The sequence below is a fragment of the Glycine max genome, chromosome 1, assembly GCF_000004515.6.
Source record: "Glycine max cultivar Williams 82 chromosome 1, Glycine_max_v4.0, whole genome shotgun sequence".
NCBI classification, from domain to species: Eukaryota; Viridiplantae; Streptophyta; class Magnoliopsida; order Fabales; family Fabaceae; genus Glycine; species Glycine max.
In genome coordinates, this window is record NC_016088.4 from 37738468 (window position 1) to 37758952 (window position 20485).

Here is a 20485-nt window from a genome sequence, read left to right on the forward strand (position 1 = left end):
TTTTAGAAAGGTGTTAGTATAATAATATATTGGATTGGTTAAATATAATTATAATTAAAGATAATAGAAATAATAGATAAAGAAAGATCAATTAAACAAATTTCAAATTACGTATAATTCTTATATAAGAATAGATAGTTTTTTCTCTTAGAATCACACACATAAACGATCTATCTTGGTGGTATTAGTGGGTTGCTCTAAGAAAGAAAAAAAAACAAAAAAATTCTTTCAACACACTTGGTAAAGGAGAAGAACAATAACGAAGAGTACAAATTTTTTGCTTCAAAAAGTAAGTGAAACAACTTTTTCTTCATGATATAAATTCTTGAGAATGTGTTTTCTTTATATATATATATATATATATATATATATATATATATATATATATATTATCTAAAGGATTTTATCATTGAATTAATGAATATATAAGTTAACCTTTAGGATTAGGACCAATCTTTAGGTATGTGTGTTATGTTCTAGGTATTGCAAATGTTATATGTCTTACTTATTATATTACTATATAATTGTTATTATATGTGTGGTTTCATATTATTAGTTGATTCAATTCTTGTTGTGGTGTGATTTTGAGAATTATTATTAAATGCATAAAATTAGGGAGTTTGTTGGTAGTTTTTTTTAATGATATTCTTGTAATTTTGTGAGTTGATCATCGCCTTTTGGGAAGGGATGATGTACATTTCTTTTTATTATGAGATTATATGATAGATACCTCCAGTTGGGATGGAGATGAAATTATTATAGATACTTCTAGGTGGGATGGGGAAGAGATTATGGATACCTTCATCTATGATGGAGAAGATAGTTGGACACCATTGTTGCATTAAATATGAGTTCATAGACTCTTTGAAGAATATGAGATCTACATTGGTTCTGGGAGCCAAAGAATTGAGTCGGGTGATTTTGGAAATCACTAAGTTGTATCTGTTATATTTATTTAGATGCATTGAGATGCTTTCGTTTATTTAAATATTTTATTTATTCAAAATTTCATGAATTGTTATTGTTTAATATGATTTTTATTGGTGTGTAAATATATACATATATGGATATCATGGTTGATTTTTGGGATTGCCACGCCAGGCGAGAACAATATTATTTGCAAACTTTTGTTAGTTGTTTTATTCACTAGGATTATTATCATAAGTGTTGTTTTCAGATCACGAGAAAGAAGTTGTTGAATTTGAGAAAACTTGAAGACATAGTTTTCTTAGTTACATTTATTTTAGCTTGGTTAATATTTCAAAATAAGACGTTGGATGCAGTCACTTTCGTTATATTTTTAGTATTCATTTAGTTTAGATGTCCATATTTTGAGGATAATATTTTTACTTATGTAAAGACTTATTTATTTCACTTTATTTATTATACAAGAGGTATTGTCAAATTATTATAATTTTGAGATTTTATATTCTTTAAGTATGAGTTGTTTTTTTAATGAAGGGTGTTATAGGAGATCCCAAAAATATACCCGAATTTCACAACTGATCCCTGGAAAAAGAAATTCTTGTTGGGTCCTTAAAACTTCAAAAGTTTTCTGGAGGATCTCTGTCATTAGTCTACGTCCAAAACGTGATAATGTGTCCGTTAGTTGGACACATCAACGATACATGTGCGGAGTCACATCACAGGTATAAATGACATGACGTGCCACATGGATTTTTTTTATTTTTATATTTAATTTAATAAACTATTTTATTAAAAAAAGAAAATAAAGTTAAAGTGACTTGAAACACACCTAATGGGTATTGTTTTGAAGCTAAGAGAAACCTGCAACTTGTCTCCTTCTTTCTTTGTTAATGCAACTGAGAGAGACCTTTCGATTGCGAGTGTGGGGGAATCAATTGTTGCGTGGAAGGGTGGGCTTCCTAACATGTGGGTGTGGATGGCGAGAGCTTTATGCTTGGACATCAATGGTGTAGTTCATGCATTTGGACGTTTGACATGGCTTCATACATGTATCGCTGACGTGCCAACTAATGGGCACGTCATCACATTTTGGACGGAGACTAACGACAAGGATCTCCCACAAAACTTTTGAAATTGGACCCAACGAGAAGAAAAAAAATTCAAGGATCAATTGCAAAATTCAAGTATATTTCAGGAATCTCCAACATAATTAAGCCTAAAATAAAATTAAGAAAAGATTTATATATTAATTTTTTTTTAATTCGAAAAAATTTAATAATTCTTGACTAATGATACACACAAAATAGTGTTTATAAAGTTAACTAAATAAAGCAAGTATCTTAGTATTTTATTACCTTATCTTTGAGTAAAAAATCATGAATTCAACTTCTATCAAAATTATTTTTATTTTGTACTTTACTTAACCTCTTGTCACATAACCGCATGAGCATTAATATGTTACATCAAAGTCAATATTTGACTTTAAATGGTCAACTAATGGAAGCATCAAAATTGTTTATTTTAAAATATAAAAAAAAACTAAATATCTTGATTTAAAAATAAAAAGATCAAAATCACAAATTTAAAATTATAGAAAAACTAAAATTAACCTAATTCTTTACATAATTGGATAGATGTCTAGATCCTGTGGAGATGCAGATAGGTACTTGTTTGGGAATAATGTGTTGTGTTAGTGATTGGAAAAAAAAATATAAAGATTTTTTTAAAATAAAAATATCTAAATATAAATGATTTTATATCAAAATTAATTTTAAAAAATCAATTTCGGTTCGAAATTAATTTTACAAATGTTCACTCAAGGTATAGGATAGATTAGTGGACTAATTCTCAGACACATTGACTAACTGTTTACACTGGAATTTGGTAAACAACCGCTAGTCTAAGTTAATTGCTTGCGAGATCAACTAGTGAATCTCAGGAGCATGTCATTTGTGTATTTTGCGTTTAAATGTAAAGCTTTTGAATGTTCATCATTGCAACAAACACTCACTGGTTCGGAATTTGCAAAAAGGAAAATTGTTTAACAGAAATCGAAATGCTGGAAGTAACTTGGCAAGGAAAGGAAAATTGCAGAATGTAAAGGAGCAGTGAGTTCATTCGATCGAATGAACCATTTAAAAGACAGAAATTATAAAATGAAACGTAAATTGCATTGCATTCGAAATGTAAAGTTTACAGAAAACTTAAAATGGTTCACAAACATACATTCTCCTTGAGTACTCGTTTCTCTCTGCGCTGGGTACTTTGAGTATATAAGGATTTGTATAAATGATTTGCGACCCTGAAATCTAACTAAAAACTGCTTTATATAGACATTCGAAAATAAACTGCCCTAACGGTCGAACACTACCCTAATGCCAAGTGTCCTGCCACGTACACCTTGCATGCATATAACTGCTCCATAGAACAGTTATCCACATTACTCGAAATCGAACTGATTTTGTGAAGTTTTGTCAGAAATTGTGCTAAGTCCAGAAATCTTGCTGCCTTGACTTCGACTCAACCATACGCCAGCTCGATCCGCCCAATGATTCGAAAGCCCTCTTTCTTGTCCTAGCCTTGTACTTCGTAAATACTTCCTTGAACCTGGGAATCCCTTTCCAAAGACTCTTCTCTCTTTTCGATTCGAACAGGTCCTGACCATACTCTTGCTCTGTAATACGCTTCGAAACTCGAGACGACATCTAATGCATACTTAGAACATATTTTAGCTCATCAAAAATATGGGCTAACAAATTGCCCCCAAAAAATGTCTGCTTCGATTCGAGATCGAAGGAGGATGAGAAGTTGACATTTTTTCTCTTCTTCTTCCAGTTTTCCTGAAACGGCGACACGATGGCACGTTTATTGGTAACCGTCGCCTCGATCTCCCACTACCCATCATTGATTCCACTTTTCTAGGCAGAGTGGGACACGTGTCACGCTGGGGAGTCGGAAGGGAAATCTGATGTGATTGATTTCTGACCCTTGATTCTTATTATATTGTTTTTCCTTTTTTAAAATGAAACCCCATAAATAGCGCCAGAAACTCCAGAAAACCCCTCAGCTTCTCTGCTTCCAAAACCCTTCTTCTTCTGTTGTATCTCCGAAACCTTTTCTTCTTCTTTGCTTCCATTATTTCCGGCGAAACCTTCTTATTCTCAGATACTTGTTACTCCTTTCATCATCAACCTCACCGTATCTCTGAGCTCTGCCGCTGTTCTTCTGTGAATCCAAGCCTTTCACTGATTCCATCAGCTACTAAACCTTTCACGAGAAAATCATCCCTTTTCAGATTTACAATGTCGCAAGGACAAGCAGTTCCGTTTGCTGGGAAATGGCACCGTTTTACAGTCAGGAATGACGGAGAGAAGGTGGTCCCAGAACCACATGGTGACGCCGAACAAACAGAAACCTGGGAATCAGAGGTGATGATCCCTTTTGCAGTGGAAAGGACAGTTTACGCTTTCGGTGGACCTCTGCCAGACCAAGAGTCACTTTCGAGTTCAATGAACAAGGTATTTCCCTGCTACCCAACTTGCGAACCTAGGATTTTTGATAGTGAGCCTTATAACTTTAGTTGCTTAAGCAAACCCCACAAACTCTTTCGATCCGCCCCGTCAATAGCCCATAGGGATTACCTACCTTGGCTTGATCGAGTCGAACAAGCGTATGAAGATTTCTGGAAGACATATGGCATTTTTGATTTGATACAATTCTCTCGATCTGGTCCTGAATATCGACCAGAAATGCTGATAGCAGCTATGCACTTTTTCGAGTCTTCCACCAACACCTTTCAGTTTAAATGTGGTAAGATGACCCCCACTCTCTTAGACGTAGCCGCCCTCACAGGCCTTAGGCCTAGCGGAGAAACGTATGATCCCACTAAATCTAGTGATAATATCAAGCTAGTATATAAGGAGAACACCTTTTCCAAATATATAGCTGAACACAAAGGACCGGTCGAAGAGGAAGTCTCTGTTGAAGAGCATGTAGCCTTCTTGACCCTGTGGCTATCTCACTACGTCTTTTGCACAAAATCCTTGCAAGTAGCCAAAAGGTTTATCCCAATGGCATTACAAATTCATGAAGGTCAGAACTTTGGATTTGGACGCCTCTTGTTAGCAGTACTATACGAATCGCTTGGTGAAGCATGCGATGACCTGAAGAAATCGAAGGATGGGTCTTCCTTCTTAGTATCTGGGCCTATGTGGCTTCTCCAGTTGTGGCTTAATGCCACTTTCGAACAAGAAATGGGATTAATAATCCCACAAGATTATGATGAAGAAGTTGCAAATCGCTCGATCGAAGGCCAGAGAGCACTTCGATTAACACCCAAGACCTTCGATCAAAACCCACAAAAGCTGTTCCTAAAGTACATGAGGATTTTTCTGAGCTTTGACAAGTTTCTTCCCCAACATGCTCCATTCATTAGTCGAGAGGTCGGCCCGGCCTGGTTCACTGACTATTTTCCTGCTGTCGATCCGGACAATGAAGAAGAAGTGAACGAAATATGGTCATTTTACTTGAATCCACAGATCCTGTCTTGTCGTACAGGTGTTCAATCGAACTATTTAGGCTTGGTTGGATACCAGCCTAATTTGGTTTCAAGACAATTTGGCCTCTCGCAAATCCGTCCTAAAAGCTTGTTCGAAGATCCTCGAGATGTTATAAGAGGAGCCAATCTTTCAGAAAAAACTTTCAAGAATTTTTTGAAGATTTCTCTAGATGAAAACTATAACCTGCATCCTTTTGAATTCAACCATTCCCACTTCTGTACCATAGGGTTTGTTACCTGGTGGGAGAAATATTATTCGGGCCGTTCAGTTGGAGACACTACTATCATGATCTCCAGACTTGAGAGTGGTTTTACACAACCAACGGTCGAGAATATCCGCTCAAACCTTCAAGCTCGAGGTACTAACTTACTTTTGATTTTTCTAAATTGATATGTATTTTTGCCTTTTCTAATATTCTTACTTTCAGGCAAAACAATCATGACAAAGAAAATTGTTGAAACGTCTCGAGCTGATGTGAGACCCAAGAAACCCACTGGGGTGAAGATCCAAGAATGGAAAAAAGAAGAGAAGGTAACTCTTCTGAACTTATCTTTTACTCTTAACGTCTTTGCCTCATATTTCTTTATTTTTCAGAGTCGAAAGAAAAATGATAGCACTGAGACTACCACGACCTCAAAACGCTCGAAGCGTGTGGTCATCGAATTAGACGAAGAGAAAGATGCAAGTTTTATTTCTAATGTCAATATTATAACTCTCTTTCAAGTCTATATTCTGACATTTCTTTACCATCATAACACAGGAAGAAGAGGAAAGACCTCTCATAAGAAAAAGAAAATCACCTGCGACTTCGACCAAATCTGCTGACCAAACAGAGGCAGGCAATTCCCAGGCTCAAATGCCTAAGAAGAAAAAGAAGGTAAAGCAGGTCGAGCCTGAACCTCCTGTGGCTGTCGAGGGTGGTGAGTCAATTAAGAAGAAAAAGAAAAAGACCAAGTCCTCAAAAGAACAAGGTAATAATCAACCTGTTGACGTCCAACCACCTTCGACCAACATTGATGGCACTGAAGTAGAGGCTACTCCTTCTATTGCTGAGATGGGCAACCCTGTCGATCGACCGAACTCACCCCGAGAACAATCTGTCGTCGAGGTATCATCCTCTTAATGTGTAATTTTAATCATAGCTTATACGAAACTATTTGTTAACCTTTTCCATGACAATTCGAATTAGGTACAACAAAATGTTTCTGTAGAAGAAATACCCTCGCATGCTCGAACATCTCCCGCTCCTGAGACGGATGCAGTGAATGTTGAGGAACAGGGTGAAGGTCAAGGCATTGGACCCAGCAGTCCTCATGGATCGAGTCAGAAAAGTTCATCCGAAGAAAACTTTTTCGATGAAGAGCCCATAGAAGAGGCTGAAGCTGGTGGTTCGGACATTTACCCGGCGTCTTCAACCTCTAAACTTTCCGCCAGCGTAGGGATCGCAGAAGAAACGTTCATTAAAATGCAAGACGAAGACCCAGCTGCAGCCCTTCGACTCCTGCTGAACACCAGTCAAGCTCACACCTCAAGTGAAAAGATTCCTGGTGCTTCGTCCTCATCTGATGCTGAAATAAACTCTTCAGTACGCCAAGATTGCCTGCTCTTGAAGTTATCAATGGAATACGCACGGGCAGACGTACTTAAATCCATTGAAGAGAACCCCTCTGCTGCTTTTGGGCACCTGAACTTTTTGAAGAAATTGCACAACCCCCTTACCTCTGATGAGATTCTAGGCAAAGTTATCCAAATCGAGTCCATTATCAATCAATTTGCAAGTACTGTGCAGAAAAAACGCGAAAATGACGCCAGACTAGATGCCCAGAAACAGGCACATATCCTTCTGCTCGAGAAAGCCCAAACTGCTCAACATGAAGTCGAACGTCTCACCAAAGAGGCGAAAGAAGGATCTTCTGAGATCAAAGCCTGTGATGATAACATCTCTTCCTGGGAGGCAACTATTATGGATTTGCTGTCTCAGGTTGATGATTTAAGGCAGAAAATTGTGACAGAGCAGGCCAAACGCAAGGAACTCCAGGAGAAGGCCGCTCACTCGATTCAGAAACTGATTGCTGAAAAAGGGAGGGAAGGCCTGAAGGCCTTTAGCGCATCTCAAGCTGTAGCAGATGAGGCAAGAGTTATGGAGGGTGCTGACCAGGTTTTAACTAAAGAAATGGCCACCTTGAAGAAGCTATATGAGGATTTGATCATGACTTAGTAGAACTTATGATTTTTTTTTTTATTTCGAATTCTGTATTTCGATTCTACTCTTGATGTAATATTGACACATGCCCTTTCGTGGCAATTTTACTGTTATCGCCATTTTTATGTTTCCATTACTTCTGTCTATTCTATGCTTATTTTAACTTCGAGCAATGTTGGTTTATATTTTTTCAAATATTTACCATTTATCCTCAAAGTACGTTTCTGAGGGGTTAATTCCTCTAATTCATAAGCACCATTCGAATAGATCTGAATTATTTTAAACGGTCCTTCCCAATTTGGGGACCATTTGCCCAAGGCTCGATCCTTACTATCCATGGGCAGGATAACCTTCCAAACTAAATCTCCAACATTAAAAGTTTTTGACTTCACTTTCTTATTATAAACTTTAGCAACTCTTTCTTTTTGTTTAGTCAAAACTTCTAATGCTCTTAATCTCTCCTCGTCTAAATCAACTAACTCATCTGACATCATTTTCCAATAATGGTCGATTGGAATGTCCATTTGTTTTTGTACTCTGGCTGATTGCAAATGTATTTCGACCGGAAGTACAGCATCGTGCCCATAAGTCAGTCGAAATGGGGTAGTATTAGTTGATTCCTTAGGAGAATTTCTACATGCCCATAGAACTTGATCTAACGTTTTATTCCAATTTCTTGGCTTTTGGGCAATGTGTTTTTTAATCAAGTTAATTACAATCTTATTGGCTGCTTCGACCTGACCATTTGCTTGCGCGTAATATGGTGTTGAGGTTAATAATCGAAAGCCAGTTTTTTGGGCAAATTCTTTCATTTTTCGTCCAGTAAAAACTGAACCTTGATCAGTGGTAATTGTTTCGGGAATACCAAACCTATAAATAATATAATTTTGAATGAAACTAATTACTGCTTCCTGATCAACATTTGGCAAAGGGACTGCTTCGATCCATTTTGTAAAGTAATCGATACCAACTATAATATAACGCTGGTTCTTAGAAGAGGCAGGCTTGATTTCACCAATTAAGTCCAAAGCCCATCCTCTGAAAGGCCAAGGTTTGATTATGGAGTGTAACTCACTAGCAGGTAAATGCTGTATCCCTGCATGCTTTTGGCATTCCTGACAGCCTTTAGCAAATTCTATACAGTCTTTTAACATCGAAGGCCAATACAAACCTTAGCGAAATAAAAGCCATTTCATTTTATGGCCTGCTTGATGTGATCCACAAGCCCCACTGTGAACATGGGAAACTACCAAGTATGCTTCTGATTCACTTAGACATTTTAGCAACACTCCTTCTGCAGTCTTTTTAAACAAATCATTTCCCACAATCACGTAATTTAAAGCCCTATATTTGATCTTTCGAGCCACATTGCCTATTGGATTTTCCAAATATTCAATAATGGACTTTCTCCAATCATTATCTAACATATTGTCAATGGCCAAAATTTGAATTTTTTCCTGAAGATCATTCATACTTTCATCTTCATTATTTTGTGGTATACTTGCCCCCACAAGTTTTGGCATTGGCAATTTAGTGCTTAATGGCTCTGGTAACACCAGTTTATCTTTTATTTCGATCAACTGAGTTAACTTTTCCTTCGACATTTTGTACCCTGAAGCTATTTGGGCTAAATCATTTGCTTCTCGGTTTTCTTGTCGAGGTACATGCTCAATGTTAATATAATCGAAATGATTCAGAAGAGAACTTGCTATAACAAAATATTTTGCTAAGTGTTCATTAACACATTTGTATTCTTGTGTTAATTGCCTCAACACTAATTCTGAATCACCTCTTATATTAACATTTCTTGCCCCCAGGCTAATTAAAATTTCAAGGCCTGTAATTAGAGCTTCATACTCAGCCTCATTATTAGAACAAAGCCCTTTGATTTTATATTTGAACTTAGTTGGAACTTTATTGGGGGATATTATTAAAACTCCAATTCCAGTTCCATGTTTGTGTTTCGATCCATCGAAATACAAAATCCAAGGCTCTGTATCGACATAATCTTGCAGCATCTCGATCAATGAATGATCTACAATAAAATCAGCCACAATCTGACCCTTAACAGATTTCAAAGGCTTGTACGTTAAAGAATATTCTGTTAATGCTAAAGCCCACTTTCCAATTCTACTGTGTAAAATCGGTTTTGACAACATGTGCTTAATAATATCATAATGAGAATACACATAAACATCAACAGGCTTTATATATTGCTTAAGTTTTGCACAAGAGAAATACAGACAAAGACAAAGTTTTTCTATGGCAGTATATCTAGTTTCTGCATCATTTAGTACACGACTAAGATAATAAATTGCATGTTCTATGCCATCATCATCTTCCTGAGCCAACATGCTACCAATGGTCTTGTCAGACGCAGCAATATACATCTTCATAGACTTGTTTCGACTAGGAGGCATTAACACAGGAGGCTTGATCAGATATTCTTTAATTTCATCGAAAGCCTTTTGATGCTCTTCATTCCATTTGAATGGTTCATCTTTCTTGAGTCGAAGTAATGGCGAACAAATCTGAGCTTTGCCACTTAGATTCGAAATGAATCGCCTCAAGAAGTTGATTTTTCCTAGCAAAGACTGAAGCTGTTTTTTGGTCGAAGGAGGCTTCGTCTCAAGAATAGCCTTTGTCTTATTTTGATTTATCTCAATGCCTTTTTTATGCACCACAAAACCAAGGAAATCTCCTGCACGCACACAAAAAGCACACTTTAATGGATTCATTTTTAATCCATGTTTCCTCATTCGTTCGAAAGATTGCCTAAGATAATCCAAATGGCTATCTTCTGAGGAGGATTTGATGATTATATCATCAATATAAATTTGCATAAATGTGTCAATAAAATCATGAAACATGGAATTCATGGCCCTTTGATAAGTGGCCCCAGCATTTTTCAACCCAAAGGGCATAACCACCCATTCATAAGTGCCTAAAGCACCAGGGCATCGAAATGCTGTTTTCGACACATCATTTTCAGCAATAAATATTTGGTTATAACCAGAATAACCATCTAACATGCTTAAAAATTCGAAACCAGCTGCCGAATCTACCAACATTTCCGCTACTGGCATAGCATATTCATCTTTAGGTGTAGCATTATTTAAATCCCTAAAATCTATGCATACTCTAAGAGTTCCATTCTTTTTAATGACAGGGACTATATTTGCTAACCATTCGACATACCTGGCAGCCCTGATGAATTTACACCTCAGCAGCCTTTCGATCTCTTCCTTAATCTTGGACATGATTTCTGGTGCGAATCTTCTTGGTAGTTGTTTTACTGGTCTTTTTCCCTCCTTAATAGGTAACTTCATTTCGACCATTTCTCTGCTTAACCCAGGCATTTCGTGGTAATCCCAAGCAAAACAGTCTTTAAACTCTCTAAGAAGAGGCACCAGCTTTTCTTTTAAACTTGAGGTGATATTGGCACTGATATAAGTTGGCCTTTTAATCGAGCCATCTCCAATATCGACCTCTTCCAAAGGATCTTGAGCCTGCATCTTTGGCGCCTCACTTATGGGATTTTTCTCAAAACCCAGCGGCTCATCATCATAAATACAATCCAGTCTTCGATCCTTTGTTTCTTTGTTTTCATGATCTTCGATCTTGGCTTCAACTGCCATATTTTGTTGAGATTCAGCCTCAAAGGCCGTATTTAGTCTATTTTCGGCCATATAAGCCGTAATTCTGGCCCATGCAGTGGCCTCAGTCATATTAATCTTCATATGTATTCCACCCAGTTGGTGGAATGACTCCATCTTCAGAGGGAACAGCATCAATTTCCTCCCTCTCCCATATAAACCCATAGGTAGGATGGAGTTTGACAGAGTGGACAACATTGTCACTTGATTCGACAACAGCCTCCTTGTCACCACAAGGTGCTATGTTAGCCAACTTTTTGTCAAAGGTTTGTGCAGTAACATTATCGACCTCTGACTTATAGAAGCTTTGATCCGCCTCTATATTTTCCACAATCCCATCCTCCCTCCAGATAATGAGCTTCTGGTGAAGGGTAGATGGCACAGCCCCAACTCCATGAATCCACTCCCTTCCTAATAGCAAGTTAAAATTAGCCTTAGACTGTATCACCAGGAAAAGAGTTGGTCGAACTATACTGCCTACAGCAACATCTACTTGAATGGCTCCCAAAGAATAGCCAGTTTTACCCTCATAATTCGAAAGCACAATGTTGTGGGCAGATAGATCAGTGTCATGTTTCCCGATCTTGTAGAGCATAGATCGAGGCATTAAGTTGACAGCCGCTCCTCCATCAATGAGCACTTTGTTGATTCCAACATTCTCAACTTTTGCTCTGATGAAAAGAGGTTTGAGATGACTTTTCATCTGAAAATCTGGCTTTTCAAAATAAGCTAATTGCTCTTCCACACAGCCATTATTCATAACATAGTAACATACTGGCTTTGGGTCAGCCATATCAAAATGATCGAACTCACTTTCGATCTCAGTAACTTCAGATTGGACATCATATTCAGATGGCAAGATAGATATCACACAGATGACATCGAAATCTGGCTCAGAATCCAGTAGATCCTCATCCTCCATCTTGTCTTCATCCACTGGAGGCAGGAGTCTCTCCTTTACCGGCCTCCTAGATACTTCTTTATACTGGCCCGTTTGTAGATTCTGTTGGGCCAATTTCTTCTGACGCTGGAACCTGCGCCATTGGGTCCTCATCATAGGATTCTTTCCTTTGTAATTGTTCCTATAAGAGTACTTATTAGCCTCTTGTGGGCCAACTTGCTTCGTTCCACTCGAACCACCTACTTCCATGATCCCTTTGTTAAACCTTATGAGTCCCTGGTGCATCCATTTTTCGACCGGAACTGAACCAGGAAGAGCGAAAGTATTCCTTCGACCAGACTTCTGATTAATATTCGATTGCACCATAACTCTTTTGCCTTTATCGAAACGTTGGTTCTGCTTTGCCCCCTTGTTAACAACTTGGTATTTCTTGAGGCCCTCAGTAGCCTCCCTATCACGTACTGCACTGCAGCGAGGGCAGAGCATCACAATCTTGTTTTCAAGTTTGCATCTGTTCAAGAAATCAATTAACTCCTCCTCAGCCTGAGGATACACAACCTTCATTTGTTCGTTGTAATCTTCTTCAGATATGTCCTGAACTTGCACATGAGATACCTCCATTGTTTCGACCATCATTATTTCTTGGGGCTCCGCATAGAGAGTTTCAGCAGCTTTGGACGTTTCAGCATTTTCCTGAACAACCTTTGGTTTCTCACCAAATTTGAGCCTCCCTTCGTCGAGAGCCTTTTGAACCAAATCCCTGAAAAGAACACAACGTGAGGTTTTATGGCCAAGGAAATTATGAAATTTACAATAACCCCTTTTCTTCTGTTGTTCGATTGGGGGTACTTTCAAGCCCTTAGGAACAACAATCTGGCCATCTGTGACTAATAAATCAAATATTTCATCACATTTAGTTATGTCAAATGTATAAGTTTTAGACACAAATTTATCATTTTTAGGTTCAACAGGGTTTTTCCCATTGGAAGGTCTAAGGAGTTTACAAACATAAGGAGGTCCAGGTTTTAATTCTGCTAAATCAACCTCATTGTCTTCGATATCTTCATAAATAATATCGAACTCCTGGTCACTGTCATTGGTTTCGACATATGCAACCTTTTCCTTCTTGTGGAATTTAGAATTTCTAGCCTTTTCAGCCTTCAATCGTTCGAGTTGCCGAACCCTATCAGCCAATTGAGCCATATCCCTTAAATACTGGGTATCTAATTTCTTTCTGATCGAATAGTCTAGGCCACCAGCAGCCATTTCGACTAATTCATGTTCAGGGACTTGGGTGAAACACCTTGCCTTCAAGAGTCTGAATCTGTTCAAATAATCATCAATTGATTCAGGTGCCTTGCGTCGAACGCTGGCTAACTCTTTAAGGCTGATCTTAGATTGTCCCATATAAAATTGCTCATGGAAAATCCTTTCCAATTGGTTCCAATTATGTATGGAATGAGGAGGAAGAGTTGTAAACCATGTAAAAGCATTTTTAGTCAAGGAATTAGGGAAAAATTTCATTCTTAAATTTTCATTATTAGCCAAATCCCCTGCCTCGACCAAATATCTAGCAATGTGTTCGACAGTGGACTCATTTGTCTCCCCTGCAAACTTAGTAAACTTAGGGATTTTCACACCCCTTGGTAATTCTGTCTGTAACACATACTCAGACAATGGAGACACAAAATTAGGCCTATGTAAGCCTAAGTTCAAACCATTCTGCACCAAAATCGTTTCGACCATTTGGGCCAGGTTATTCTGCCTATCGAAACGGTTTTGTTGAATATTCCCTATTACTTCGTCAGCATTTTGGTTCCTATTTACCAATACTATACCAGGGTTTGGTTCGACCTGTTGGACTGGTGGCTCTATGCGTGCCGCTGGTTGTGGTGCTTGAGCCATTTGCATCCCTGGGTTATTAGGCATCTGTATCTCTTGGACAGGCGCCTGTATTTGGATCTGTCGAATTGGTGGTTGCTGTATGGGTGGTGCCCCAAAAAAGTCAGCAATTCGACTTATTTGATTTGTTAACATTTGGTAACTGTCATTTGTATTTTGAATTAAGGGGTTAATAACAGTTCCTATTTGTTGTGTTAACATGTTAACCATATCATGGTTACTTTCATCCATTTGTTGTCTAAGTGACAAAACGGATGTATTGGTTAAATGTTGAGGAATTACCCTACCTTGATTGCCCGCTACAGATCCTGATGGAGAGGACATATTAAGATTCTCTATATTTGGTTGAGAGTTTTGCAACCCTGCCATCAAAGATGTAGGCATGCCATATAGAGGGTTTTGAGGCGGTCGAAAGGGACTCCCACTGGGATTCCCTAAACTAGGGTTATTCCATGGGGCAAAAGCAGACGCTGACGTGGTCGAACTTGCCAACGTCATGTTGGTCATAGGAGAAGTTACCCCCGTCTGATTCATAACCGTCGAAGCGGTCGAACTTATCGTGCCAACAGTTTGGTCAGGAATTGCTCCTATGCCAGAATTTATATTGGCATTACTGACAGATGTCTGCGTTGGTTGTCCCTCCATATTTGGAAGGTCATTGTTTCGATTACTTGGGGGTGGTCTAGTCATCCTTGTACGAGTTTTGAATTCTGTTAAGTGTGGAACAGATTTCCCACTTCTTAAATGCATACAAGATCAAAACAATTAAGAATGCAATAAACCAACTGTTGTAAACAAAACTTTTTAAAAATAATTTTAAGCAAAACACAATTGACCTGTCCCACTGGGCGTGCCAATTTGTTTACACTGGAATTTGGTAAACAACCGCTAGTCTAAGTTAATTGCTTGCGAGATCAACTAGTGAATCTCAGGAGCATGTCATTTGTGTATTTTGCGTTTAAATGTAAAGCTTTTGAATGTTCATCATTGCAACAAACACTCACTGGTTCGGAATTTGCAGAAAGGAAAATTGTTTAACAGAAATCGAAATGCTGGAAGTAACTTGGCAAGGAAAGGAAAATTGCAGAATGTAAAGGAGCAGTGAGTTCATTCGATCGAATGAACCATTTAAAAGACAGAAATTATAAAATGAAACGTAAATTGCATTGCATTCGAAATGTAAAGTTTACAGAAAACTTAAAATGGTTCACAAACATACATTCTCCTTGAGTACTCGTTTCTCTCTGCGCTGGGTACTTTGAGTATATAAGGATTTGTATAAATGATTTGCGACCCTGAAATCTAACTAAAAACTGCTTTATATAGACATTCGAAAATAAACTGCCCTAACGGTCGAACACTACCCTAATGCCAAGTGTCCTGCCACGTACACCTTGCATGCATATAACTGCTCCATAGAACAGTTATCCACATTACTCGAAATCGAACTGATTTTGTGAAGTTTTGTCAGAAATTGTGCTAAGTCCAGAAATCTTGCTGCCTTGACTTCGACTCAACCATACGCCAGCTCGATCCGCCCAATGATTCGAAAGCCCTCTTTCTTGTCCTAGCCTTGTACTTCGTAAATACTTCCTTGAACCTGGGAATCCCTTTCCAAAGACTCTTCTCTCTTTTCGATTCGAACAGGTCCTGACCATACTCTTGCTCTGTAATACGCTTCGAAACTCGAGACGACATCTAATGCATACTTAGAACATATTTTAGCTCATCAAAAATATGGGCTAACACTAACTAAATCTTTTTCTCGTGAAAAAAGATAGCTTTTGCATATATGAAACAAAGTAAAGATATTGATTGAATCCAATGAATATAACATAGTTGATACATTGAATATTTGAAGAAAAAAAGAATTCTAAATGTAATTAATTAATGTCATATTCGATCCAAATGACTGAAGCATATGAAAATACTTGCATCTCATCATCAAGTTAACATTTAAAAAAATTAAAAACATTGAAGAGTTTGATTAATTTTTTTAATTATACATTTAAAAGTAATTTGAAGTGTGTGAATAGCTGTTCTACCTTAATTAGTGATGTTGAAGTCATGTCCTTCTTATGCAACTGCATATATATATTTGGAAGGAAAATTTTATCTTCATGCCAATAAAAAAAGAAAAATTACCTAAATACATGCTTAGCATTTGGACTCGAACACGATGTTGCCTGATAAGGAACATTTTTTTTCAGATGATGAAACACAAAGCAAACAAAGCACTGCGAAAGCGATATAACGGAAAGAAAAAGGAACAAATGGCCCTACTCTCTTCACCAACCAGTGTGTGGTTGTGACCCTTCAACCTTTTGAAATCACACATTTTTTCACTGTTTGCAGAGACCAGGCCTCAAAAAGATGATAGAAGGATAAGAGAGGATACAAAGTCCGAAGGGGAAAACATCATTCTCCAACGCTCGAATTGAAACTTATTAGACCAGAAGACAAATAGGAAGATTATGCCATTTTTTTATTCTTAATTTCTATTTTTTAGGTCTACATTGTACTATAGTTTCTAGCCCACTTCCAACTTTTGAGGAGAATGTTATCCTATTTTTTATATCTTCCGTGTATAAATCCACTTCCAACTGTTTATCACTTTTTATATAACTAACATTTTAGCTTATACATTATATATGTTGATAAATATTTATACCAAGTTTTATTACTAACTTATTTTTAAAATAAACCATAAAATTACATCACTTCAAAATCAATTATACTTAACATAAATTTTACAAAATTAATTTCAAATACTCACAAAATCATGTACCTCAAAGTTTTTCAACATAGTAACTCAAGTTGGAAGCTTTCGATTTTCATGGCATGCAAATTGACCATTTGTTTAATGTTCCAACCTTAAATTCTCAGAGATCTTTCAAATTATCTCATTTAAAATATTATCTGTTTTAATACTCAATGAACCATCATTTACATTTACTAAAAGATGTCTTGATAGTATGAGGGAAAAAAGTGTTTATAAATTATTCTTGAAAACAGTTGAAATCTAATATTGAGTGAAATTTAAAATGAAACATTGATCACCAAAGAGAAACAATTTGACTGATCAGAGGAAATTGATGCTGATGAGATTACTACTTGGTATTACATTTTCTCTGTTTTTCGTCCAGCATAAAAAGTTCTAGGGAGTGATAGAAAAGTATGACAAAAATAAAATAAAATAAATAAACTCTTCTAGAAAGTGTAGAATCTAAACGTATTTTCCTTTGACCAATTAAGGGCAGTTCATAGGGTTTTCAGTCATAAGGTCAACTTTAATATACGTATAAAAAATAAAAATAGAATTTGGTGTCTTGACCAATGAAAGACTTCCTCTTGAAACCCTATCATTCTTCGTCAAACCACATGAGCTATGTTTGTGAGAATGAACCTTTATCATTCAAATCATGATTGATGGTGGTCTAATACTGTTTATTTATTGTATTTGTGGCCTTTTTAATCCAGATTCCTTAAATTCTTAAGGATGTTAATTTATCATGAGATGTGCAATTTTGATTCTTAATATTTTCCACAGTCTGTTAATTAATTATGCCCCCAGAAAAAGCATGATCTTTGTTTGATTCTAACTTCTTTTTTTGCTATTGTTTATGTGTACAAAGAAAGTAAATAAAGAAACTATTTTATTGAGAAATATGTAAAACTGTTCAACGTGCACACTAAGTCACTAACTTAGGTGGGCCATCAATATCACTTAGCATAAACATGCTAACGAATATGACATGATGACACTGAACCAATATCATTAACTTCTAATACACCTAGATAACATTATGAGCACAAACAACATTTAAAATTGACATTTAAACAGACAGAAAGAAACATAATCAAGTAGTTTTGAATCTTGCTTTGTTTAAACAAAGTATTTGTATTCTTAATTAGGTTCTTGCTTTAAAAAAGTAACACACACAAAAGTTTGTTAAGAGTCTCACGTCGGATGATTCATAAACATGATAAGTGTTTATATAGCTGGGTAGGTCACCCTCTTACGAACCGATTTTTAAGGGAACCTTTCGGATGTCTTTGTTGCACTATAAAATTTAATATGGTATCAGAGCCATATTCTGCCCGGTGGGTGTCGTCAGTCCTCGCTTTGTGATGACGAGCCCTGCCTCGAGGGAGCGTGTTAAGAGTCTCACATCGGATGATTCATAAACATGATAAATGCTTATATAGCTGGGTAGGCCACCCCTTTATGAATCGGTTTTTAAGAGGATCTTTCGGATGTCTTTGCTGCACTATAAAATTTAATAAAGTTCTTAATTAAAATTTTGAAAGATACTTATAGAGAGAGAAGGAGAGAACAATCATAAAAATTGCCATGCAAATAAATGATAGTATTTTTTTTCTCTACCAAGGGAACATAGTGAATGTTATAAGAAGGCTAGGTAGGATTCCATCCAGTTCACCATTCACCAATCACACCAATTCCGATTGAATTGCAATTCAAATTATTCGGTATGCTATAATATGATTATATAAATATAATTATTGACAATAATGCTGCAACACACAAAGTCTTGGCCCTACGTCAAAACCCATATATCCTTTCATTGCTTTCATTTGACATTCGACGCAAACATGTGTCAAGAGCAACACCCTGATCGGTTGGGACCAAACGACAAACACTTGAAGACGGGGAGGAGAAAACCGACTCAAGTAATATCTTTACACTTTTTGAATGAATGAGCATGGGGAATAAGTTTAATGTTATTTTTACATTAACCCCTGCACATAGATTTAAAAGCTCAATACCAACAACAAACGCAAACTCGTAGCATTATGTCCCTTAACTAAGTTCTCCATGTTCGAATTTCAATTTTGGTTATAGAATAAATAGTATTAAGAACAAAATATCTATCATGTATGTGCTTATAGTCCTGGATGAAAATTAGTTGTTATTTTCGATGAGATTATTTTGTATCAATATTATAGTTATAAAAAAAATTAAAAGTTTAATCATTTATTTTTATAATAACAACAATAAAGATCGAATTTAAGATTTGATACATATTATTCAAATCTCTTACTATTAGGCCAACTTGGGTTAAAAGTTAAATTTAAATTTGTTATGGGTGTACAATTTTTCATAATTATATATTCAATATTATTGCATTTGTTACCACTTTAGTGGGGGTTTAATTTCTAAGCATTGTTAGTGTAAAAAAATTTACATGGTCAACTAATTAAAAATTATAATAAATGTAGGAATAATTTTTAAAATAATTATTAGAAAAGTCATTTTTTTTATTTATGATTAAATGATAATATAATTTTTTTTACAGATGTATAGACTAATTTCTCAATTCCCAATTTGTTGCAAACAAAATCATTTTATAATACATGCACAAGAACACATAATTGATATAATAATGAAAATAATTGAACTGAAGTGTTTTTTTAATCTTTCACATGTTAAGTACATTTTGGTTGTGTGCATGTGAGCACAGCAGTTCAAATGTTACAGCCTACTTAAATTAAAGAGCGTTTTATAAATTGTTCACGCACCAACTAACCTCTACACCAAATAACTCAATAAAAAATGCATGATTAATCATAGGAACAATATTTTAGCTGCCATTTTCTTATCTTGAAAAATAAAATAAAAACCATCCACCAAACACTTGAAGCACGACAAGGTGTAGGTGAATGAAAATGTCACGGTAACTAACATAATTCTTTGTTGAGTTAAAAGAACAAAGACAAGAAAGCACGCGAGATTAGTTTGAAGAGTGAGCTTCGTTCGTTCGCCCATGCCAAAGTGGGCACGGCGCACAAGCAAGCACAACTCACCCCCACCTACTTTCTCCTTGTCTAACGCAAAATGAGAAAGTGTGTCGTGATGTGGCGTGGAGGTGGAGGGTGTGAACAAGATAAATACATATGAATATGAGCCCCTTTCAGCAAAATGGAACCAATTTACGGAATGTTTTGCTTGAGTTTGGCATTTGTCAACCTCCCTCACAAGTCACAACTTTATAATATTTCCAAATAAATAATTACTTGTAATTTACTACATTTACGTTTTCACAATAACTAGTTGGTAATAATATTGGATAAGTTTGTTTAAACTTAAAAAAATAAGTGTTTTTTTATATAAGTAATTTTTAAAAAATAAATAGGATTCACTTATTAAAATAAGTAGAATTTTTTTAAAAACAGAAATATTTTAGACAAATACAAAAAAGAAAGTTATTTATTTTATTTAAATAAATACTTATTTCAACAAATAAGTTTAAACAAATTGCATTAAAGTGGGAAAATGAAACCCTTGGAAGACTGGATATATACTTTACTAGTGATG

The 20485-nt window shown here is 36.2% G+C and overlaps 1 protein-coding gene across 1 annotated transcript; it reads right to left on the reverse strand.

Moving 5' to 3' along the window:
* Nucleotides 1–7832: 7832 nt before the first annotated feature.
* Nucleotides 7833–8843, reverse strand: LOC106799742 (protein NYNRIN-like). Its single transcript, XM_014779043.1, has one exon. It carries the CDS (start codon nt 8841–8843, stop codon nt 7833–7835), a length of 1011 nt encoding a protein of 336 aa, XP_014634529.1.
* Between the last annotated feature and the right edge of the window lie 11642 nt (nt 8844–20485).